The 25679-nt window shown below is 42.0% G+C and overlaps 1 protein-coding gene across 6 annotated transcripts in view; it reads right to left on the bottom strand.

Moving 5' to 3' along the window:
* LSM14A (LSM14A mRNA processing body assembly factor) overlaps positions 1-1460 on the bottom strand; it is a 53309-nt gene extending 51849 nt beyond the window's left edge. For 2 of the 6 annotated variants that reach the window (XM_043899097.1, XM_043899101.1), the window contains exon 1: positions 1149-1457. In XM_043899097.1, coding sequence (XP_043755032.1) covers positions 1149-1269 — 121 coding nt within the window. In that variant the 5' untranslated portion in view covers positions 1270-1457. Of the gene's footprint in view, positions 1-1148 lie in introns of all 6 variants that reach the window. The other 4 variants (XM_043899102.1, XM_043899100.1, XM_043899099.1 and 1 more) reach the window with 4 other exon arrangements.
* Positions 1461-25679: the final 24219 nt, after the last annotated feature.

The raw sequence follows: 25679 nt of genomic DNA, 5'->3' as shown, positions 1-25679 counted from the left end.
AGTGTTTTAAAAAAGGATGTACCAGGGAATCCAAAAAGTATCTTTAAATATTTGCGTGATACCGCGAAATGACTCTCCTATCGGTCAAAGACTAATCTTGTTCTTAAAAACAGATTTAGAAAATTTTCTTCCTATCGCCGGACTTTTCTCCTTACCATGCTATTCTTTCTATAACTCTCCCGGATGTGCTGCGAAAATGACCTTAGTTATCTTGCTTCCCTCTCCTACATGTTCCCAAAACTTGTGAGGTTTCTTTTAAGATCAGGAGCTAAAGTTTATTTTCTTCCTGGTTTCCTAGCGGAACAAAAACCCAGACTTGTGAACGGAAACAAAACCCCCAAGACTGGGCGATGGTACGTACTTTGGGGTGGACACCTTCCTCTCCGACCCCAGAGAGCCTCCACGGGGGTCGGTCAGCTCCCACTGGCCACTTAGATCTACCCTGGGAACAAGGGACCCGGAAAAAGCTGGCACCCTTCTTCCCACCGGATTTCCAAAAACAAGGCCGAAAGGAGAGCAGCGAACATTTGAAAAGACATGGTTGCACAACAGGTTTGGAGAAGGATTCCGGTTTAACAGGTAAATACCACACAGGAAACAAGTGGGATGTGATCTGCTCCAGGTACCAATGGCATTTCGAGGCCGTCTGCGTCGCAGGGGAAACCCAAAGTTTGGGCACATTACTTAAAGTTCAACTGAGGAATATGCAACGAATTGAAATTAAAAACGCGAGAAAATGGGTGCTGGAAAATCAGCAAATCAGAGCTTTAAACTCAGGCTGGGCGGAAAAATTCTTTGAATACTCAGGCTTTGTTTGGTGGTTAAGACAGAACCACCGAATTTAGGAGTTGGAAGACGCGTATCTCTGTGTTCTTCGGCCCGTTCTCGGACTTCAGGGCTGCCCCGCCCGCCCCGGCCACGGTCCTTAGTCCCCGGATTGAAGGCGGAAGCCTGGGAGCCCCGGGGAGGCTGCGGCCCGGCCCGGCCCGCGACGCCGGGGCCGGGACCGAGGGAAGGGAGCGGCCCCCCAAGGAGGACGGTGGAGCGGGGAGGGAGCAGGGAGGGAACGAGGAGGTCGCGAGCCGAGAGCTCGGCGCAGCCCCGAGCGCTCGGCCCGCCTTCCCACCCCGAGGCCCGCCCCGACATACCTTTGGCGAGAGCTACGGTAGAGTTCTCGGTGTCGATAGTGTAGAGGATGCCCTCGTAGCGGATCTCCGCCTTGGAGATAAGGCTGATCTTGCTGCCGATGTAAGGGGTGCCCCCGCTCATGGCGCCGCCGCCGCCGCCGCTCCCGGCCGCTCGCAGAGAGGCAGATCCCACGCCGCTGTGGCCGCTCCGCTCGCCCACTTGCTCCGTCGGCGCCTACAGCAGCCGCCTCAGACCCAACATGGCGGCGGCGCCGGCTCCGCTACCCTCCCCCAGCCTCCCGCCCTCAAGCCGCGGCGCGGCGGCGGCGGCGGCGGCAGCGGCGGCGGCGCGGGGCATGCTGGACGGGGAGGCCGAGCTCTCGCGAGACTCGTCTGGCCGCCAGTGGCTCAGGGCTCCTTCGCGGCCTTGGAAGTCCTAGCAGTGTGGCTGGCCTGGTGTGTCGCTGTCGTTCCCCGAGGCCTGAGAGGAGATCCAGGGAGAGGCCAGGAGCCTCGGAATGTAAGGATACTGTGGGCTGGCGTGGCGCCGCGCGCGGTCTTCTTGACCTCCGCTGTGGCCTACGCCATTTCCAGACCCTTTGAAACCCGTCCTGAGTCCGGTGTCATTGCAAAAGCGGATCCCTCTAGCTGGAAAGTTCCAACGTGCCTCGAAGCTCTTGGTGAGCACCTCTGAGACCTGGTCATTTTCCTTTGGAAGCAACTGCGCCCCTCATGGAGCCGTCATTACAGCATCTGTCACGCAGCGAGTCTCCCCTCTACTCCCCTTCGCTGTTCAGACGTGGGATTCTGTCCAAAGCTTTCAAATGGTTCTCATTGCTTTCAGTACCATTTCTCACAGACCGAATCCTACTGGCTGCAGTTTTGTTCAGTTCTGTGAACTCTGGATTCATTGTAGCCATAGCACTGTTAACCTTAAAAAAAAAAAAAAAAAAAGCTCAACCTAAGCGTGAGAATTGTGCTTTCTTCCGGGAGGGTTTGCTGAGGACTTAAGTCTAGAGATAGCCTCTCAGCTCTGAGGGACTGCTGGGAAGAAGTAAGGGAGGAGCCAGGATATATAGGAGTTCTTGAAAAACAGCACAACAACAAACCCAGGTAGTTTAACATCAAAAGATTACTCTTAAAGAAAAACCAGACATCTCAAGTTAATGAATTCAACACTTTTCTTTGTATGGGAAGAAGTTGGAGTCTGGGCTCATTGAAATCATTTCTTTAATGTTAGTAAACCTTTTCTCCATTCTGAATTCCCTCAGGGTGCACAGTTGGGGGTGACTACAGTGGCTGATGGCTAAACAGCTGCCAAATCCTTTCTTTACTTATATGTCAGGGGATATCCACAGCCTCTTCAGCATCTTTAGTTGAATGTTTAATTGGCAAGTTTGTGTGTCTGAAGATTTCCCCTCTAAACCTAATCTTGCCACGCAACTGTTCATCCTTACAATAGTGGGACTTCTCACTCAGACCTGTATCTGTTCTGACTGCAAAATTCTATCCTTTTCAAGTGTAGACTGTATCCTGAATCTGATCATTTCTCGCCATCTCCACCTCTGCCCTACAACAAACCACCCAGAATTATTGAAACAGCCTCCTAGAAGGCCCTTCTACCTCTGCTTTTGTCTCCATAATTCTCAACACAGCAGCCAGAGGGATCTTGTTAAGATCGAAGTTAGATTGTATCCCTCCTCTACTCAATACTCCTCTCCGCAGTGAGCTCATGTCACACAGAATGAAAGCTAGCTAGACTCCTTACTTTGCCCTATAGAGACGTACATGATTTAGTTCCTTGTTTCCTTGCTTCACCATTCTGTTCTAGCCATCCCCTTTTCACCTCAAACTTGCCCACATCATTCAGATCTCTACCCAAATGTTGCTTCTGCAGATGAGTCTTTATTGTCCTATTTATCATGATACCACCTGAATCACTCTACATACCCTTGCTCTGCTTTCTTTTTCTTCATAGCGTTTATCTTCCTCTAATTGTTTAGTCGTTCAGTTGTGTCTGATCTTTTGTGTCCCTGTGGACTATAGCTCACCAGGCTCCTCTTTCCATGAAATTTCCCAGGCAAGAATACTGGAGTCAGTTGCCATTTTATTCTTCAGGGGAACCATGTGTCCTGCATTGCAGGTGGATTCTCTACTGCTGAGCCACCAGGGAAGTCCCATCTCCCTCTAGTATGTTTAGTTGGGCCTCTCTGTCCCCTTCACTAGAATCTAAACATTTTGAGATAGGGATGTTATTCCGCTGTTGCTGCTGCTGCTAAGTCGCTTCAGTTGTGTCCGACTCTGTGCGACCCCATAGACGGAAGCCCACCAGGCTCCCCCGTCCCTCGGATTCTCCAGGCAAGAACACTGGAGTGGGTTGCCATTTCCTTCTCCAGTGCAGGAAAGTGAAAAGTCAAAGTGAAGTCTCTCAGTCATGTCTGACTCTTCGCGACCCCATGGACTGCAGCCTACCAAGCTCCTTCGCCCATGGGATTTTCCAGGCAAGAGTACTGGAGTGGGTTGCCATTGCATTCTCCCGATGTTACTCTGGTCACTACTATATGATCAGAACCTAGAACAGAGCAGCTTTTCTGTAAGTTGGATGAAGTTGGATGAAGGCAGAGCATAGGTAGGATGTCTGGTGAGCTGAGGGAACAAATGGTGAGAAGCCTGGCAGGAAACAGAGAGGGAAGTAGTACAGAAGACTAATGGCTGTGTCGGGTCTGGTTCACAAGAGCTTCGAAGGAAGACTATGAAATACCTGCTTCAGAACAAGGTTCCTGCTAAGGAGCTGAACTCTTACTTCTGTTATTTCCTCCCGCTTCCAGGCCTGGGACCTAGCTTATCTTCCCTGCTTCCTGAGTGAGGGTGTCCTTTTTCATATATTAACTAATTCCCAAATTTACATCTTCATTGCAGATCTCTTGACTTCCAGGGTCACACTAGTACGTATACTAGATACAGTTGTTTGGGTGTCCCTCAGGCACTTCAGCTCAACATGTTCAAAAATATATGCATCCACTCCATTCCCCCAAATAAACCTGCCTTTATCCACGCTCTCTGTCCTTAACACTGGCCCCAGGACTCACTCAGGTGTCCAGTCTTAAAATCAGAATCCTTATCTGGCTGCACCCAGTCAATCACCAATCTTGCTCATTCTATTTTATGTTTTCAGTTCATGGCTTCCTGCACCCTAGGGCACCAGGAACTGTGCATAAGTGCAGCTGATCAGTGTGATAGCCCATAGTGTATCATGCATGTGAATCTCTAACTTAGGTACTAGAAAAAGGCTGAGAAAGTGGCACCTTTCACTACCTTTGTTTCTGAAAACCCAAGTCCCATGTTGCTCCCCTGCTTAAGAGCCATCAGTTATGTCTGCTGGCCTACAGAAAAAAAAAAAAAAAGCTACCTCTCCATTGAATGTTTTTAACAATAGAAAGTCTAGAATTTCTACATTGGAGAGGCAGTCAGGTTGGAAGAGGAGATGAAAAGGATGGGAGGCTTGTCCAAAGTTACGTTTCTAGCTGGCACACTTTTTTTTTTAACTTATATTTGTGTTTGCTTGGGGATAAGGTAATGGAGAATATGGGAGAAAGAAGGTTCCTACACCTCACTGTCTTTTGGTATGCCCCTGGTTATTCACTGCAACTCCCAACATATTCTCTGTGTGCCTTACTTAGGCTCTGGCCATGCTGAATTCATTGCTTCTCAGAACATATGTGTCACTCTCCCACATCTAACCATTCCTGTTTGATATGAAAGTCTCTTTATTCCATCTCCATTTGACAAACAAGATTCAAAATCACTTCCACAGTATAGATAAAAATGAGAATAAATCAAAGACCTAAATGTAAGAGCTAAAACTATAAAATTCTTAGAACAGGGGTCCCCAAACTCTGGGTTGTGGACTGTTACATCTTGTCAGATCAGTGGCAGTATTAGATTGGAAATAAGAGCACAATAAATGTAATGCACTTGAATCATCCCAAAACCATCTCTTCCACCCACCCTGGTCTATGGGAAATTGTCTTCCAGGAACTGATCCATGGTGCCAAAAAGGTTGAAGACAACTGTCATAGAAGAAAACATTGGGGTAAATCTTCTTGACCTGGATTAGGTAGCGATATCTTGGCTATGCCACAAAAAGCTCAAACAATCAAAGAAAAATAGGTAAATTAGATTTCATAAAAATTAACTTTTGTGCTTCAAAGGACATTATCAAGAAAGTGAAGAGACAACTCACAGAATGGGAGAGACTATTTGCAAATCATAGATCTGATAAGAGATTCAGGATATATAAAGAATATGTAAACAAGTCTTATAACTAACAGAAGTTATAACACATTAAATTGAAAAACAAATTTCTGGATTAAAATTTGTAAACCATAATGGAACACAATATTAAAAAAGAATGTATATGTATGTATGTATCACTTTGCTATACAGCTGAAATTAGCACAACATTGTAAATCAAATATACTTCAATGAAAAGTAAATTTAAAGAAATGTGTAAAGGATTTGTATAGACATTTTTCCAAAGAAGATATACAAATGGCCAAAAAAAGCACAGAAAAAGATGCTTAACATCATTGATCTTTAGGGAAATGCAAATCAAAGCCACAGTGAGATGCCAATTCCTACCTACTGGGATGGCTAGTAATTATAAAGATGGACAAGAACAATTGTTAGTAAGGTTGTGGAAAAATTGTTAAGTAGTGCATCCTATTCGGGAAAGTTTGACAGTTCCTCAAAAAGTTGACCATAAAGTTACCATATGATGCCACTGTTCCATTCCTGGGTATGTAACCATGAAAAGTGAAAATACGTATCCCACAAAAAACTTTTACGTAGATGTTTATAGCAGTGTTATTTATAATAGAGTGGGAACAACCTAAATATCTATTAACTAATAAACGCATAAACTAAATAAATGTACCCATTCAATAGGATATTATAGCCATAAAATGAATGAAGTACTGGTACGTGCTACAACATGGGTGAACCTTAAAAACGTTACACTAAATGAAAGAAATTAGACACAAAAGCCACATACCATATGATTCCATTGATATGAAATGTTCAAAGTAGGAAAACCCATAGAGACATAAAATAGAGTAATGGATTATTGGTTGCCAGGGGCTGGGGGTTATGGCTGGGGTCTAGGAATGGGGAGTGACTGCTAATGGTTTCTCTTTGGGGTGATGAAAATGTCTGGAATTATTAGATAGTGGTGGTAGTTACACTACATTATGAAAATTCTAACTTTTACACTTGAAAAAGTGAATTTTATGGTATGTGAATTGTATAATAATAAAAAGTATGTCTCCTCATTTTATGACTCTTTAAAGTTACATGGCAAATGGGCACAGGCTTATAAGAGAATATATATATATATAAATATATATATATAAAATTCCATATGGTTGCTTTGTAAAACTAACCTGTTAGTTTCAGGTATATGGTAAAGTGAATCAGTTATACATAAGAGAATATTTAAGATAAAAAGCTAGATACAAACATGAGTATGAAGACTTCTTTAAAAGAAAAAACCAGGCAGCATGTAAAAATAAAGCAAGAAAGTAACAATTTCCAAATGCTACTGTATCAAGGTATTACATATAAGATTTTATGGTAATTTTTTCCTCTCTATTAGTTAGGAGATGTGCTCTGGCTATCTTCTGCTATATAACAAACCACCCTAAGATTCAGTAATTTAAAACAATTACCTTTTGTTATGTTTCACAGTTTTTGGAAGAGGCATAACTAAGTAATTCTGTTTCATGTAGCATCATCTAGGGTCACTGAGTGGCCACTTGCCTAGTCTAGTCGGTCCAAGATTGTTTCATTCACCTGACTGGCAGGAGTGCCTAGAAGGCTGAGACTTTCTTGACACCGTGGAGCCACCTTACCAACTTGGCCTGTCAACTATCTTACTTGTGTCAGCATTATTTTAAGTCTCTCTTAATTAGCAGTCAAATGCATTTCCTGAATGATGCAAAAAGAAAGACAAATGCCTGGGTCAGTCATTTTACATACTTTGGAGGAGCCACACCTTAGGAGCTCTAAATTCAGCGTGTGTGTCAGTTCGCTCTTCTCAGAAATAGATATTGAGACAGGAATGAAAGAGGTTTATTGGAGGTAATGCCTGTGAAAATGGGAGTGGAAGCAGGATGGAGCAAGCAGAATTTGCAGATTTGACAAAATCTCGAGTCAACCTAACAGGAATCCTGGAGCAAAGATTACTCTTAAGAATAGTCCCACATCAGACAGAAACTGTCAGGCCCTAGGACTCCTGCTATACCGTCACTGGCCTCGGCCACCCAGGAAAAGCATGGACTTCTGAGCATGGACTTGGATTGAAAGCTGTCCACTAAACACACTCCTTGCAGCAGCCTCGCAAGTCTGTCCTTTCTTTCCTTTTAAAATTTTTATTGCAGTACAGTTGTTTTACAATGTATGTTAGTTTCTGCTGTACAGCAAAGTGAATCAGCTATGTGTATATGTATATCCCCTCTTTTTTGGATTTCCGTCCTGTTTAGGCCGTCACAGAGCACTGAGTAGAGATCTCTGTGCTACACAATAGGTTCTCATATGTTGTTGTTCAGTCGCCAAGTCATGTTGAATTCTTTGCAAACCCATGGACTGTAGCATGCCAGGCTTCCCTGTTCTTCACTATCTCCTGGAGTATGCTCAAAATTCATGCCCATTGAGTTGGTGATGCTATCTAACCATCTCATCCTCTGCCACCCTCGCCTCCTTTTGCTTTCAATGTTTCCCAGCATCAGGGTCTTTTCTAATAAGTCAGCTCTTTGCATCAGGTGGCCAAAGTATTGGAGCTTCAGTTTCAGTATCAGTCCTTCCAATGAATAATCAGAATCGATTTCCTTTAGGATTGACTGATTTGATCTCTCTGCTGTCAAAGGAACTCTCAAGAGTCCTCTCCAGCACCACAGTTCGAAAGCATCAATTCTTTGGTGCTCAGCTTTCTTTATGGTCCAACTCTCACATTCATACATGACTACTGGAAAAACTGTAGCTTTGACTATGTGAAACTTTGTCAGCAAAATGATGCCTCTGCTTTTTAATACACTGTGTAAGTTTATCATAACGTTCCTTCCAAGGAGCAAGCGTCTTTTAATTTCATGGCTGCAGTCGCCATCCCACAGTGATTTTGGAGCCCCAGAAAATAAAATCTGTCACTGCTTCTACTTTTCCTTTTCTATTGGCCATGAAATGATGGCACCAGAGGCTATCATCTTAGTTTTTTGAATGTTGAGTTTTAAGCCAGCATTTTTTCTTTCCTCATTCATCTTCATCAAGAGACTCTTTTTTAGTTCCTCTTCATTTAATGCCTTTAAAGTGGTATCATCTGCGTGTCTGAGACTGTTGATATTTCTCCTGGCAATCTTGATTCCAGCTTGTGGTTTATCCAGCCTGGCATTTCGTGTGATATACATTGCATATAAGTTAAATCAGCTGGATGACAATATACAGCCTTGTACTCCTTTCGAAATTTTGAACTAGTCAGTTGTTCCATGTAAGGTTCTAACTGTTGCTTCTTGACTTGCGTTCAGATTTCTCAGGAGGCAGGTAAAGTGGTCTGGAATTCCCATCTCTTTAAGAATTCTCCACAGTTTGTTGTGATCCACACAGTCAAAGGCTTTGGCATAGTCAGTGAAGAGAAGTAGATGTTTTTCTGAAATTCCCTTGCTTTCTCTATGATCCAATGAATGTCAGTAATTTGATCTCTGGTTCCTCTGCCTTTTCGAAACCCAGCTTGTACATCTGGTTCTCATTAGTTATCTATTTTATACATAGATCTGTAAATATGTCATTCCCAATCTCCACAAATCCTTTCTTGCAGCAAGTAAAATTTAGGTAGAGTCAACAATTCCCTGGGCTGCCCTGGTGGCTCAGCAGTAAAGAATCCACCTGCATTGCAGGAGACTCAGGAGATGCAGACTCGATCCCTGGGTGGGGAAGATCCCCTGGAGTAGGGCATGGCAACCTACTCCAGTATTCTTGCCTGGCTAATCCCACAGACAGAAGAGCCTGGTGGGCTACAGTACATGGGATCTCAAAGAGTCACACACGACTGAAATGACTAAGCACAAGCATACTGCAACAATTTCCTAAAGTCTTTTTCTGTGATCACATCTTACTTTAGCAAGTGTTAGTGAATTTGATCCCCATTTAATAAGTTTCTTTTCTGTAAAACTTGATATTCATACAGTAGAACTTCTGAGATTTTCTGTTTCTTCTATCAATTTCCCTGTTTTTTTAAAAAGAAATTTGATCTAAGTTGTGGAATGTATTGGCATTAACTTATTCATAATATCCTGTTAACAAACTTTTAACATTTGTAGGCTCTGCAGTGATGTTTCCCCTATAATTTGAGTCTTCTTTCTTTTTTCCCTCTATCAGTCTTGCTAGGGGGTTATCAGTTTTATTAATCTTTCCAAAGAACTAGATTGGGTTTTGTTAATTTTATCTATGTTTGTTTTCCATTTTATTGACTTCTGTTATCTTCATTATTTCTTTCCTTCTAGTTATTTTGGTTTTAATTTGCTCTTATTTTCTCAGCTTCTTAAGGTAGAAGCTTAAATTATGGATGTTAAAGAATTCTTCTTTTCTAGCATAAGCATTTAAACCTGTAAGTTTCCTTTGAACAACCACCTTGGCTGTATCCCACATGATTGATATGCATTGTTTTTATTACCATTCAGTTAGCAATGTTTTGTAACTTTCCAATGTGATTTCTTCTTTGACCCATAAATTATTTCCAAGTGTGTGGCATAATTTCCAGACATTGGAGAATATTATAGTTGCCTTTTTTTAATAATTTCTCATTTATTTCCATCATGGTCAGAGATTATGCTCTGCATGCAGTCCTTTGAATTTATTACTTGTTTTACAGCCTGACTTCTTAATGAATGTTCTCAGTTCAGTTCAGTCACTCAGTCATGTCCGACTCTTTGCGACCCCATGGACCACAGCATGCCAGGCCTCCCTGTCCATTACCAACTCCCAGAGTTTACTCAAACTCATGTCCATCGAGTCGGTGATGCCATCCAACTATCTCATCCACTGTCATCCCCTTCTCCTCTTGCCTTCAATCTTTCCCAGCATCAGGGTCTTTTCAAATGAGTCAGCTCTTCGCATCAGGTGGCCAAAGTATTGAAGTTTCAGCTTCACCATAGGCACTTAGAAAGAATGTGTATTCTGCAATTAAGTGTAGTATTTTATAAAAGTTTGTTGAGAATGTTCTTCAAATATTTTGATTTTTTTTTCTGCTTGTTCTATCAGTTACTGAGAAGGGTATGTTAAAAACCTCTATGAGTATAGGTTTATCTATTTTTCTTTTATATCTATCAGTTTTGTTATTTAGTGCATGCAGTTTGGATTGTTACTCTCTCCTGATGAAGCAACCCTTTTGAAATGTCTATGAAAACAATCACTATGAAACACTTTTTTTCAGGTGATTTACCTGATACTAATTGAGCTATAACTGCTTTCTCATGACTAGTGTTGCTTGGCATATCTTTTTAATCCTTTGACTTTCATCTATCTGTATCCTTTTATTTATAATGTGTGCTTTGTAATAGTGTATAACTAAATGTTCTATTTATATTCAATTTGACAAGTCCTAACTTTTTCTTAGAGAAGGCAATGGCAACCCACTCTAGTACTCTTGCCTGGAAAATCCCATGGACAGAGGAGCCTGGTAGGCTGCCGTCCATAGGGTTGCTAAGAGTCGGACGTGACTGAGCGACTTCACTTTCACTTTTCACTTTCGTACATTGGAGAAGGAAATGGTAACCCACTCCAGTGTTCTTGCCTGGAGAATCCCAGGGATGGGGGAGCCTGGTGGGCTGCCGTCTATGGGGTCACACAGAGTCGGACACTGACGTGACTTAGCAGCAGCAGCAGCAGCAACTTTTACTTGGAATATTTAGTCCATTTATATTTAACATAATTACTGATATGATTACATTTAAGTTTACCTTTTTACTATTTGTTTTCCTTTGTTCTTTTGTTTTGTTCTACTTTTTATTTGTTCTTTTCTGCTTTCTTTGGTATTAATCAAATAATTTTTATTATTCATTTTTACCTCCTCTATTGGAAATCTAGCTCTACTTTTTTGCATTTATATTAGTGGTTGCCCTAGAAATTATAAAATGCATCCATAACTTACTGTCGTCTAGACTGAATTATCTTTTTATTACTTTATAAACAATGTATGGACCTTAATGTAATTCTATTTACATCCTCTCTTTGTATTATTATTGTCATATATTTTATTTCTGTGTGTAAGCTCCCGCAAGACATTATTGCTTTTGCTTTAAAGAACCAATGTAATTTCGAATTTAATTTAGTCTAATTAAATTAACTAATTAATTTTTGAGTGTGCTGAGTCTTTGTTGGTGTACTTGGGCTTTCTTAGTTGTGGCAAGCAGGGTCTGCTCCCTAGCTGCCATGCAAGGGCTTCTGACTGCAGTGGCTTCTCTTGTTGCAGAGCATGGGCTCTAGGCCCCAGGCTTCAGTACTTGCAGCACAGGCTTAGCTGCCCCATGGCATATGGGATCTTAGTTCCCCTTCCAGGGATATAAAACCCATGTTCCCTGCATTGGAAGGCAGGTTCTTAACCACTGGATGACCACAGAAGTCCCTAGCTCTGTGTTTTAAGTTCTTTCATGTTTTATTCTCTGCTTCTCTAGCCCACAGAGATGTTTAATTTATCAGTGGTGTCTTCTTTTTTTTTTTTTCCAGTGGTGTCTTAACCAAGCAGAGAACTCTGACTATGGAAGTTCCCATCATCTGCTAGGCTGTGCCCAGACTTGGCCAATGCCCCCCTTGGCCACTAATCCCTCCTCATCTCTGAAGTCTTGTCCTCCTTCTCTAGAATTTACATTCTTTAGACTAATTTGTGATAACCGTAAAGTACTTTATCAAATTTTCCCCTATATTTATACTAGAAGAGGTGCTCTGTTGTGACTTTTTAACAGCTTAACTGGAAGTAGAATTTAGAAGATTTAGTGAAAGTGAAAAGTATTAGTGGCTCAATCATGTCTGATGCTTTGTGACCTCATGGACTGTAGCCTGCCAGGCTCCTCTGTCTGTGGAATTCTCTAGGCAAGAATATTGGAGTGGATTGCCATTTCCTTCTGCAGGGGATCTGACCCAGGGAACAAACCCAAGTCTCCTGCATTGCAGTCTGATTCTTTGCTATCTGAGACACCAGGGAAGCCCTTGAAAGATTTGGGGGCCATATTTATATCCATTAGGAATATGCCTATTATACCCTCATAGCCAGTTTTTGCTCCAGAATTGGGATGGGCTGCTAGTCCTTCAGTTAACATATGGCATTTTTGACTGGTCTTGTAGGGCTATGATTTTCTTTTAAAATATGTCCCTTCAAATACCTGAGCCACTTTCAGCACAGTGAGATGCTTATTTTACGAGAAATGCACTGAACCAGACTAACTAATGCCGATGTGGAGGATGGTTTCCATCCCCTGTTTGCTCTGGCTGCATGCACGAGTGTGATTGTTACTGTCTTTATTACTATCCCTTTTCAGAGCGTGGTTTTTGAACTCATATAGCTAAATGCACAGGAGACATAATTTCATTGTTTCAATTTATAGTAGCCCTCTGAGTTATGTATCTCCCATTATACAAGGTCAGAGTGGCAAGATCAGGACCACATTTCCCTCTGTAACCTAAGTATATGCAGTGGGAGTGCCTACGGTAAAGGACTTTATACACTAATAGCACTCTAGACTGTATAGCACAGGGAACTCTACTCAATGCTCTGTGTGGCCTAAATGGTAAGCTTCCTCCACCCCCCAAAAAAGAGAGGATATGTGTATATGTATGGCTGGTTTACTACGCTGTGCAGCAGAAACTAACACAACATTTAAAGCAGCAGTACTCCAATAAAATCTTAGAAAATTTAGTACTCTATAGTTAATTACATGTTCTTAGCATTATTCAAATATTTGTCCCTTGATCTTAACAACAAGCAATAGAAATGGGTAAGAAGTGGGTCTGATTGGAAAGTCTTATCTTTCCAAAATAATGAAAATTAATCTATAATGAGTTTATCTGAGGAAAATGTTTCTAAAATGCAAATCTGATGATGCCAGACCTGGCCTGCAAGCCTCTCCCCTCAACCTTACTTATTCTTAGAGTTAAGCCAGGGTATGTTGTTTACAAGACCCTCTGGAAGTTGGCTCCTGCTTAACTCTCCCATCTCACTGTCCCCGTTCTCTCCACTTCGCAGCCTTTGTCCTCTATTCCACAAGCCATGTTAAACTTCTATCAGATTTTCGTTCTGAGCCTTCCCACTGCAGCTCTCAGCCTAGGTACCATGTCAGTTCAGGAGCTCCCCACTGATGTCCTGAGAGCAGCATCTGAAACAGTTGCTCCTCTCACGTAATCCTATCCGACCTGTACTAAGGCCTTTGTGCTAACCACGTGGTGGTGAAATGGCTTGTTTCCATATGCATATTCTGTAAGTTATGCCTAGAGCAGGGACTATATGTGCCTTTCCACCATTGCATTCTGAGCACCAACTCAGGGCCTTGCACAGAGCAGACATGCAAAATATCTGTCAAATGAATTAATAGTTGTTTTTTTCCCTCCATGGGGCTTCCTTGGTGGCTCAGACAGTAGAGAATTTGCCTGCAGCGCAGGAGACCTGAGATCAATCCCTGGGTTGGGAAGATGCCCTGGAGAAGGGAATGGCTACCCACTCCAGTATTCTTGCTTGGAGAATTCCATGGACAGAGAAGCCTGGCGGGCTACAACCCATAGTTTCTCTCTCTCTTTTTTTTCATATTTTGTGAATTTACAGCAAAAATATTCACAGTGGGAGGTGACCTTTAAAAAAAAACACCAAAAATCCAGAAGATATAGAAGGAACTACTTGTAGTTTTGAAGATTGTTTTCATACATGAAGGCTTAAATGAGTTGTGTGGGACATCCATTACTGCACCTATGTTCTAAGTTTGGTTTTTAAAATAAAATGTTTTGCCCCAAATCCAAGCATTTTTATTCATTTCTTGTTGTGTACTAAGTTAACATGCAAATTTCAATTGCCAGTTGAGTGGTTCTCTATGGCAGACACCCATGGCTTTCTCATTCACCCCATCTGGGCCTCCAGTGTGGTCTAATTATCCTGAAAAGCCAAGATGTGTTAGAGCCGAGCGTGATTACTCTAATGGTGCACAATGTTTTTACAAATCTCCCAGTTTCCTGAATAATTATCATTATCATATGTATGTGTTTAGCCAAAAGCTTAATTGGAAAATTCCAGAATGAAACAATACTACATGAGAAAAAATCTTCCAGTCATTTTCTTTGAAAAAAAAAAAAAAAAAAATCAAAGTGCCACTAGTACACACATAAGGTTAAACCTTCATATCATGCAGAAGGGCTTAGGAAGCATAGCAATTATTCCTAGCCTACCTCTCCCCAGCCATGGACCTATGGAGGCCACCACTTCTAATTCTTTTTAGCTGCTTCTCCTGGTGGTTATCTGCATCTCTAAATAATATGCTTATAGCATCAGTTCTTGATTCTTCCATTGTAGACATTCACTATTAATTTCCAGCTATAATAAATGAAGATTTATTTCACAGAACAAATACTTAAGAGATATTTAAAAATTATTTTCCTGAATTGCTTTTATTTCCTTCATGCAGGACAGAAGTCCAAGGCTATATGCATTGTAAGGTAGGCCTGATATGTCCTGGTGGTGCCTGTTTTTGACTATGTATATTCTTTGCTGTATTAACAGTTCCCCTTGCTTCTTGGGGACTTCCCATGGGCTTCCCTGCTGGCTCAAATGGTAAAGAATCTGCCTGCAATATAGGAGGCCTGGGTTCGATCCCTGGGTCCGGAAGACCCCCTGGAGAAGGAAATAGCTACCCATTCCAGCATTCTTGCCTAGAGAATTCCATGGACAGAGAAGCCTGGTGGGCAATAGTCCACAGGGTCCCAAAAAGTCAGACACAACTGAGGGACTAACACTTGCTTCTTAGCCGTGATTGTGTATGCTTATTTTAGAGTGAGTCTTTTGTGTTGGAGGCTTTCACTGAAGTCTGGTGACCACTGGAGCATATGTAAGAATGAGATCATGAATCACCCTTGTGATTGGGCCTTTGTGTTTGTAGTGGACTCACTGATGGAAGGACTTCACTGATGGTGATCAGGTGGGAAGCCACTCTTTTATTTACTTAAAATTTTAAAAAATTGAAAAAAGGTTTTAAAGGTTAGTTTTCCACTTACAGTTATTACAAAATATTGGCTATATTCCCCATGTTGTACGATACATCCTTGAGCCTGTCTTACACCCAGTAGTTTCTGCCTCCTTTGCCCTCACCCTTGTGTTGTCCTTCCCCCTCACCCGCTGGTAACCACTAGTTTGTTCTCTTTATCTGTGAATCTGCTTGTTTTTTATTTTATTCACCGGTTTTTTATTGTATTGTTTTAGATTCCCCATAACAATGTTGTGATAGTTTCAGGTGGGCAGTGAAGGGACTCAGCCACACACACACAAGTATCCATTCTCCCCCAAATCCCTCTCCCATCCAGGCTCCCACATAACATTGAGCAGACTTCCTTGTGCTATACAGTAGGTTCTGTTGAGTCCTGCCCCAAGGCCACAGGTGCGAGACCTTGTACCAAGGCCACAGAAGAGCCCAGAAACCTGGTCACCTCTGAAGCTGACTAAGCCCCTTTGTAACCATTGCCAAAAGGCCCCCTGATCATCACCAGGAGGCTTCCTGACTGCAATCTGCTGGAAATTCTTAGCTCTTGGTGGTTTCCCGGCTCATTGTGGATGGTTGTTTCCCATCTCTTGTTGCAACTTGTACCTCCTTTACTATTATTTTAGTGGTGTATGGGGAGGGCATGGGGATAAAACTGTGGGTTAAACAGTCGTCTTTAGGGACTTCCCTGGTGGTCCAGTGGCTGCGACTCCAAACCCCTAACACAGAGGGCCAGGATTCAATCCTTGGTCAAGCAACTAGATCCCACATGCCACAATTAAAGATCCCACCTGCCACAATGAAAATCAAAGATCCCCTGTGCTGTAACTAAGACTTGGTGTGATCAAATCAATCAATCAGTCAATAGTAAAAACAAACAAACAAAAGACCCCAGCTATCTTTAACCAGGAGTTCATTAACTTTGACAAGGAAGTGTTCTAACAAAAGGACAAATACTGTATGATACCATTTATATGAGGTACTAGAACAGTCAAATTCATGGAGACAGAAAATAGAATGGTGGTTACTAGGAGTCAGGGGCAGGCAGGGGTTTTTCTGGTTGTTGTTTAACTGCTAAGTCCTGTTATACCCTTTTGTGACCTCATGGACTGTAACCCACCAGGCTCCTCTGTCCATGGGATTTCTCAGGCAAGAATGCTGGCATGGATTGCCATTTCCTTCTCCAGGGGAATCTTCCTGACTCAGGCATTAACCCGCATCACCTGTATTTCAGACAGATTCTTGACTGTTGAGCCACCGGGGAAACCCTAGACAGAGAGGGTAGTGGGGAATTTTGTTTCAAGGATATGGAATTTCAGTTTGGGATGATGAAAAAGTACTGGAGGTGGATGATGGTGATGGTTATACAACAATATGAGTATATTTAACACCACTTAAAAATGGTGAAAATGGTAAATTTCTCAGTTATGTATATTTTACACAGTAAAAACTAGAAAGATTTATCTTCACTGTATATGATTTTACTACAATTAAGTGTCTAAGGAAGAATAACTCCTTTAAAATGCTATGGAAAGTGAGGTTTTAGTTTTGGAAATGATAGTATCTTGTATTGAACTGACTTATCTCCTGATAACAGTGATTAACCCTAGACCAAAAAGCTCTTTTAAACGCTATTGCTTGAAGGCACTGGTGAGCAATCTAAAGATGGCAGGGAATGTGAATCTTGTAAGAAGGGAAAGAAACTTGGTTACTTCCAATTTATCAGGTTTTTCCACTAAGGGCTCTTCTATTTTTCAGCAACACAAGACACATGGTAGAATAGAGCTAAATTAGAAAGTGATAGGGAACTATACTCAATATCTTGTAATAACCTATAATGAAAAAGAATCAAAAAACAAAAAACAAACTATACTCAGTATTCAGAATAACTGAATCACTTTCACACCTGAAACTAACACAACAGTATAAATCAGCTATATTTCAATAAAAATTATTTTTTAAAGTGGTGGTCTTACTAGCTGAAGACTGAGATGAGATTTTCGGACTGTCAAAACTGCCATAAAATTGAAAACTGATGGAGGACATCCCAGAAGGGAGCGAGTCACAGAGAGTAACTACAAAATCTGCATATAAATTCCTCTCAAAGCCCTGGCTGACTTCTAACAGGAATATATGCAGGGCGAGACTTCAGTGAGCCCAGCTGAGAGTTTTAGCTATTAACAGAATTTTAGGCAGAAATTTCTGTACTAGTTTGAAGTCGGGTCTTGCAACTAAGATAGATTTGTGAAACTCCTAAAGTTTTCTTGCTGTTCATTCATTCAGTCACGTCTGACTCTTTGTGACCCATGGACTATAGCACGACAGGCTTCCCTGTCCTTCACTGTCTCCTGGAGTTTGCTCAAACTCATGTCCACTGAGTCGGTGATGCCATCCAACCATCTCATCCTCTGTTTCCCCCTTTTCCTGCTTTCAATCTTCCCCAGCATCAGGGTCTGTTCCAATGAGTCAGCTCTTCACATCAGGTGGCCAAAGTATTGGAGATTCAGCTTCAGCCTCAGTCCTTCCAATGAATATCCAGAGTTGATTTCCTTTAGGATTGACTGGTTTGATATCCTTGCTGTCCAAGGGGCTCTCAGGCGTCTTCTCCAGCACCACAGTTCGAAAGCATCTATTCTTTGGCGCTCCATCTTCTTTATCGTCCAACTCTCACATCCATACATACTGGAAAAACCAGAAGTAAGTATGGCTTTCTATTAAAATCCAAAATAAATAAATAAAGCTTTCTGTTGAAATCCAAAAGGGCATGGCCATGTCTTATAAGTAAGCCCAGGATTAAGGATTATCAAATGCATCCATGGTATAGACCTAATGCAGAATGGAACTGCAGAACACAGCAGAGTCAAATTGAAGACAGGTTGGTGGAAATTATTCAAATGAAGTATAGGGAGAAAACGGTTGAAAAAGATGAACAGAATCTCAGTGACTTGTGAAACAATATCAAGTTGTCTAATATATGTGTTGTTGGAGTTCCAAAAATGGAGGAAAAATTTATCAAAGACCAGTGGTCCAGAATCCCCCAAGTTTGGTGGGATATGTGAACCCACAGGTTCAAAGTTCAAAGAGAATCTGCAGCAGAGGTTCATAGTGCTCTTGCACTTTTTTCCCCCTGAAATGTATGCGCAGATGTAAAGTTTGCAGAGAGCAAAGACTTAAGACAAGAAGGGACATGAAGTTAAAATTCAATGACTTTGAGGCCCACACTGTGAGCCCAGTGCAGAGGAATGGAGGGGAATGTAGAAGGTCAATCCCTCTAGGATGGAATCCTAGGATGGAATCCCTTCAGCACCAGAGCACACTAGACCAGGAAGCAATTACACTGGCTTATTCCTACAGCTGCAGGCTTTGGGTCTCCCTCCAAGGAATTAGGGCCACGGCTGGGGTGAGACAAGGTAGGCATCAAGGTAGGGTGCAAAATTTAAGGAGGTAATTATTCTCAATGTACAATTTCAGTAAAGAGAGAGGACTGTTCCTACAGTCTGCCACACCACTGCAGCATGAGGGATCATGATCCAATGAACAGATTTTGCATGCTGTGGGATAATCACAAATAGCACATTCATATACTGTTAACAAAGCATTCTATCAATTGATCTTCATATGACTTCAGGTGTGGTAGAGCAGAGAATCAGTATCAGTACACGCCTCTTTTTACACTGGGAAAATCAAGGGCCAGAGAAGGTTTTGACCTCAGGTGGATGATGGTGGAGTCAAGACTTGTACTCACGTATTTTCAGTCCAAACCTCAGTTCTTTCTGTTACAGCACCTAGCTAGAAGAGAAAATGGCCTACTTAGGAACTGATTCTGCTTTACTTCTTTGTGGGAAAAATTCCTGTTTTTGCTTTATTGTGTATCTTAACTGATTTTGTGTTCTGATAGTTGACCAGGGTTATTGAACATATAAATAAGTAAATCATGGTAAGTAACAGGAATAACTATTGGCAAACAAAAATGATGCAGTAACTGATCAATGCATTGTTGCAAAACACTTTCATAAAAATTGCCTTTTTCTGGAGATTCAAAGCATCATAAAAAGAAACAAATTACAATGGAACAACTTTTAAAGTTTATGTAGATATAACCTGGCTTCCCAGATGGCTCAGTGTGAAGAATCCACTTGACAATGCAGAAGCTGCAGGAGATGGGGGTTCGATCCTTGGGAAGCGAAGATTCCCTGGAGGAGTAAATGGCAACTCACCCCAATATTCCTTCCAGGAAAATTCCATGGACAGAGGAGCCTGGCGGGCTACAGCCTATGAGGTCACAAAGAGTCGGACATGACTGAGCATGCATGAATATATATAACACACACAGACACACACGCACACACACACATTGGCCATACCGCAGCAGTCTATGGGATCTTAGTTCCCCAACCAGGGACTGAACCTGGGCCCATATCGGTGAAAGCACTGAGTCCTAACTATTGAACTGCCAGAGAACTCCCTAGAGTTTATATGACATTTATAGAAAGTAATTTTAGGACAAAAGTTAAAAAACTAAGCAAAATAATGAAAAAAAACCCAATAAATTACATAACAATAAATTATATGTTCCTGTATTATGAGAAGGAAATGGCAACCCACTCCAGTATTCTTGCCTGGAGAATTCCATGGACAGAGGAGCCTGACAGGCTACACAGTCCATGGGGTTGCAAAGAGTCAGGCATGACTGAGCAATTATCACTCACTCATATTATTAGTAATTGTATAAATTATGTGGCAGTAATTAAATTTGGATGTTTTTGGCTGTCTTACCGAAAGTATTACATTATCAAAAGTGACATTTACACACTTACCTCTAAGTAACATTAAAAGTTAGAAGTACTTCATGGGGTAATATCTTAAAGAATTGCTTATTTTCCCAGGTACACCTCACTTCTAAGATCTGGGCACCGTATTGGTGTTATTTACTTAGTTGGAATTCCAAAGTGTCTTGGACATGAGTGTACATTAGAGTTGGTAAGATTCATACCCTACAATATCTTTTGGATTTAGAGTGTTCTGGGAAAAGAAAATGAGCCTTAGGACCCTGTGCTGACCAGGGGCAGTGGTGGCATTGTGGATGGCAGTATTGAGACAGAGCAGGACTGTGTGGTCCTTGCCCCCTCACCATGTTCTCTGCCTTCCTTTTGCCTGTGGGAAACTTCAGTCAAAGGATAAGTTTAATCAGAGAAGCGAAAAATGCTGAAGCAAAGCAAAACAGTCTAAGGAGACTAAATAATAATAATGTAGTCATTAAGAACAGTCAAGGACGTTCAGTTCTTTTTCAAGGGCTATAGATAATATTCTGAGCCGTATCCTGTGAGCTGTCTTATAGATAACAAAACACCAGGTGGAGGAGTTAACTACACAATGACCAGACTGGACTTGAGCTGCAAAGAAATGGGAACAAATGCACCCAGAATTGAAGATTAACTGTACCTAAAACAACCAACATGATGCTAATCAGACCACTGATGACCAACTGAAGATGACTGTTGGAGAGGACTGTGTTGTTTCTGCATGTGACCCCAATGCCCACTCTGTCTATAAAAGCTCTTACCCCCTGCTTGTCAGCCTTTGGACAGATGTCCACCACCCTCCCCACCAGCTGCCAGCATCTGAAATAAAGCAAACTTTCCACCAACCTGGCCTGCTTTTTGACTTTTGAAGGGTGAGCATCCAGACCCCCCCATGCATACCTTTCAGCAACAGTAGCTGTGGTGGTGGTAGTAGTGTGTTAAATAAGAGGGAGATAAACCTCCAAAGAGTCTTCCCTGGTGGTCCACTGGTTAAGATTCTGAGATTTCACTGCATGAGGTGAAGGTTTGCTCTCTGGTGGGGGAACAAAGATCCCATATGCTGAGTGGTGTGGCCAAAAAAAAAAAAGAAAAAAGAACGAAACATCTATTTTGTTGGTCAAATATCAAGCTGTTCAAGGAAATTAGATAAACTAGAAAGAAAAGATATTCCAGAGGTAGAGAGTGGAAAGAATGAGGAACTGGCCAGTTTGGATTCTGCACTGTTGTTGTTGAAAATGCTGAGCACTAAGCCTGGGGCTTGTCACCAAACTGAGTGGTTGCAGGCAAGGGAAGCTGGGAGGCATTGCCACTGACACTCCCGATTCTCCCAGGGGGAATGTGGAGACAGGAGTCAGCTTGCAGATTACCTTCTCAGGTGAACACCTGTGGGGGCCAGTTCACCCTAAGACTGTCCTGAGAAGTGTTTGTTCTTTTACAGAGGGTATTCCACGGTGGAGCAGGGTCAAATTACAAATGGGTCATGTATCATATGCCGAAATGTTTAACAGTTATAATTCAAGCAATAAGAGGTTAAATAAAATGTTATTTTATTTTTCTAGATAAACTGGATGACATTACCAACTCAGTGGACATGAGTCTGCGCAAACTCCGGGAGACGGGAAAGGACAGGGAAGTCTGGCGTGCTGCAGTCCATGGGGTCGCAGAGTCGGACATGACCTAGAAACGGAACAACAGCAACAGATAAACTGTACCTTCAAACTGGCTGGGAAGACCAGGTCAAATGTAGACTTCTCTGACTCCTTGGAGTTCCATGTCAGAACATGGTGAAGGGGGAACACCACCCCCAACCTTGGCCCAGTCCCTCTTCTCTTCCCACTCTCAGCTCTTTCCAACAGTGTGAAGGCCCCATCTGTGTGGTCATATCTGTCCACATTCCTCCAAACAGCCTCTTGAAGTCACACTCACGCCTAAGGAAAAACATCCTGTTAGTGGCAATGTGTCATGCTTCAGGATGGTGGACGTGGGAAGAGAGGCCTATGGAGGCCTATTTAGAAACAGGCTTGAGGTGGGACTCTCCTGGTCGCCCACTGGCTAAGACTCTGTGCTCGCAGTGCAGAGGACCCAGGTTTGATCCCTCGTCAGGGAACGTGACACAGCTAAAGATCTTATGAGCCTCAACTAAGACTGGCCCAGCCAAATTACTAAATAAATTTTAAAAGAAGAAGAAGAAGAAATAGGCTTGAGGCTCTTTGGGCATGGAATTCTGGAGCCCTGGGCCACTGGGATGTATGGAAATGTTCATAGGTCTGATAATTAGGTAATAGCATTGTATTGATATTAATTCCCAGTTTGAAAATTGTACTGCAATTGTGTACATAGTTCTTTTTTAATGTGGACCATTTTAAAGTCATTATTGAATTTGTTACAACATTGTTTCTATTTTATGTTTTGAGTGGGATCTTAGTTCCCAGGTCAGGGATCAGAACAGCAGCCCCTGCATTGGAAGGTGAAGTCTTAACCACTGGACCACCAGGGAAATCTACATGGATGTTTTGTTTTAGGAAGTACACAATAAAATATTTAATAATAAAGGGATATGATGGCTGCAACTTACTCTCAAATAGAAATAATGATAATAAAAATACATATATATGTAGAGAGAGAAAAAACATAAAGCAATGTGGCAAAATGTTAGCAATTAGTCAGTTTTCTGTGAATCTTTCTAGGAGTTCTTTATATTCTTTTTGCAACTTTTCTATATGTTTAAATACAGAAAATATGCTTTTCATAATAAACAGTGAAACAGTAAGACGTGGGGACACGGCATCCCTTCTCCCTTGTCACCACTGTACTCCTCTCCCTCCCCTCAGCATTATGCTGACTGTAATTCAACAAATTATAACAAATAACAAATGAAAAGGAAATGAGCATAGTTACAGAAAACAAAAGGGAAAAAAAAGTCATTTGGGGCAGCTGATGTAAGTACCTATGCAAGGCCTACTAGTGGTCTCTTAGGCTTATTTAGGAGTTCAATCCTTGGGTCAGAAAGATCCTCTGGAGAAGGGAATGGTTACCCACTCTAGTCTTCTTATCTGGAGAATTCCTTGGACAGAGGAGCCTGGTGGGCTACAGTCCATAGGGTTGCAGAGTCAGGCACTACTGAGCGACTGACAGTTTCACTTTCAGGCTTATTTAGACTCACAAGATGACCACAAGCCACACTCAGTCTGTTTAGAAGGAAATAGGGAAGGGGAGCTTCAGACATCCTTTGCCACAGTTCACTTGGTAGGTACAAAGATGCTAGATCCACATTGGACCTTAATGAGAGCTGCTTTGGTTTAAATGTCTCATGCCTCATGGCAACCCACTTCAGTATCCTTGCCTGGAAAATTCCATGGACAGAGGAGCCTGGCAGGCTACAGTCCATGGGGTCGCAAAGAGTCAGACACGACTGAGTGACTTCACCTCACTTCACTCTCTGCCTCGCAAGAGACAATCTCATAATTTCACAGGCACAGCTTCCAGGGTTTCTGCAAGGAATATGCCTAATTATGAGTCCAGTACTAATGAAGCCCCAAACAATGGCTTCCCCAGTAGGTAGTTGCAGATCTGTCAGTCCAGTTTACAATGATGAAAAATTTTTAAAAATTAAAAATTTTTTGGCTACACCGTGCAACATGTGGGGTCTTAGTTGCCCAACCAGGGATTGAACCTGCTCCCCTTACAGTGGAAGTGTGGAGTCTTACCCCTGAACCATCGGGAAGTCCCACCAATGATCATTTTAAGATTGGCTTTTAAAGAAACTATTTAATTTTTATTTTTGACTGCACTGGGTCTTCGTTGCTGTGTGCAGCCTTTCTCTAGCTGTGGCAACTGGGGGCTACTCTGTTGTGGTACATGGACTTCTCAATGAGGTGGCTTCGCTTGTTGCAGAGCACAGGTTCTAGGCAAGAAGGCTTCAGAACTTGGGCTCAGTATTTGAGGCTTTTGGGCTCTGCAGCATGTGGAATTCTCCCAGATCAGGGATTGAACCCATGTCCCCTGCATTGGCAGGTGGATTTGTAACCACTGGACCACCAGGGAAGTCTCTACCAATGATCATTTTTACTGTAAGCAATATAGCCTTTCTTTCCTGGTGACTCAGCAGTAAAGAATCCACCTGCAATGCAGGAGACACGAGTTTGATCCCTGGGTCGAGAAGATCCCCTTGAGAAGGATACTGATACTCCAGTATCCTTGCCTGGAAAACCTTGTGGACAGAGGAACCTGATGGGCTAGACTGTAGTCCATGCGGTCGCAGAGTCAGACACAACTTAGCAACTGAACAACAATAACAATATAGCCTAGCAACATATTTGACATCTTTCAGGGAAATAAACCTAAGGTTAGGTTATCATGCAGAAGTGCTTTATTAAAAAAAAATCTTTGCCATGGCTTTGATGAGCACTTTTTAAAAAAAAATTAATTTATTTGTTTTAACTGGAGGCTAATTACTTTACAATATTGTAGTGGTTTTAGCCACCACATCGACACGAATCAGCCACGAGTGTACATGTGTCCCCCATCCTGAACCTCCCTCCCACCTGCCTCCCCATCCCATCCCTCAGGGTCGTCCCAGTGCACTGGCCCTGAATGCCCTGTCTCACGCATCGAATCTGGACTGGCGATCTATTTCATGTATGGTAATATACATGTTTCAGTGCTATTCTCTCTAATCATCCCACCCTCACCTTCTCCCACAGAGTCCAAAAGTCTGTTCTTTACATCTGTGTCTCTTCCGCTGTCTCACATATAGGGTCACCGCTACCCTCTTTCTAAATTCCATATATATGTGTTAATATACTGTATTGGTGTTTTTCTTTCTGACTTACTTCACTCTGTATGATAGGCTCCAGTTTTATCTGCCTCATTAGAACTGATTCAAATGCATTCTTTTTAATAGCTGAGTAATATTCCATTGTGTATATGTACCACAGCTTTCTTATCCATTCATCTGCCGATGGACATCTAGATTGCTTCCTTGTCTTAGCTATTGTAAACAATGCTGCGATGAACATTAGGGTACACGTGTCTCTTTCAATTCTGGTTTCCTCTGTGTGTATGCCTAGCAATGGGATTTCCGGGTCATATGGCAGTTCTATTTCCAGTTTTTTTTTTTCTATTTCCAGTTTTTAAGGAATCTCCGCACTGTTCTCCACAGTGGTGATACTAGTTTGCATTCCCACCAACAGTGTAAGAGGGTTCCCTTTTCTCCTCACCCTCTTCAGCATTTATTGTCTGTAGACTTTTTGATAGCAGCCATTCTGACTGGCGTACCTCATGGTGGTTTTGATTTGCATTTCTCTGATAATGAGTGATGTTGAGCATCTTTTGATGTGTTTGTCAGCCATCTGTATGTCTTCTTTGGAGAAATGTCTGTTTAGTTCGTTGGCCCATTTTTTGATTGGGTCATTTATTTTTCTGGTATTGAGCTGCATGAGCTGCTTGTATATTTTTGAGATTAACTCTTTGTCAGT

Source organism: Cervus elaphus, chromosome 4, assembly GCF_910594005.1.
Source record: "Cervus elaphus chromosome 4, mCerEla1.1, whole genome shotgun sequence".
In the NCBI taxonomy this organism is placed as follows: domain Eukaryota; kingdom Metazoa; phylum Chordata; class Mammalia; order Artiodactyla; family Cervidae; genus Cervus; species Cervus elaphus.
This window is presented reverse-complemented; position numbering and strand designations above follow the sequence as displayed.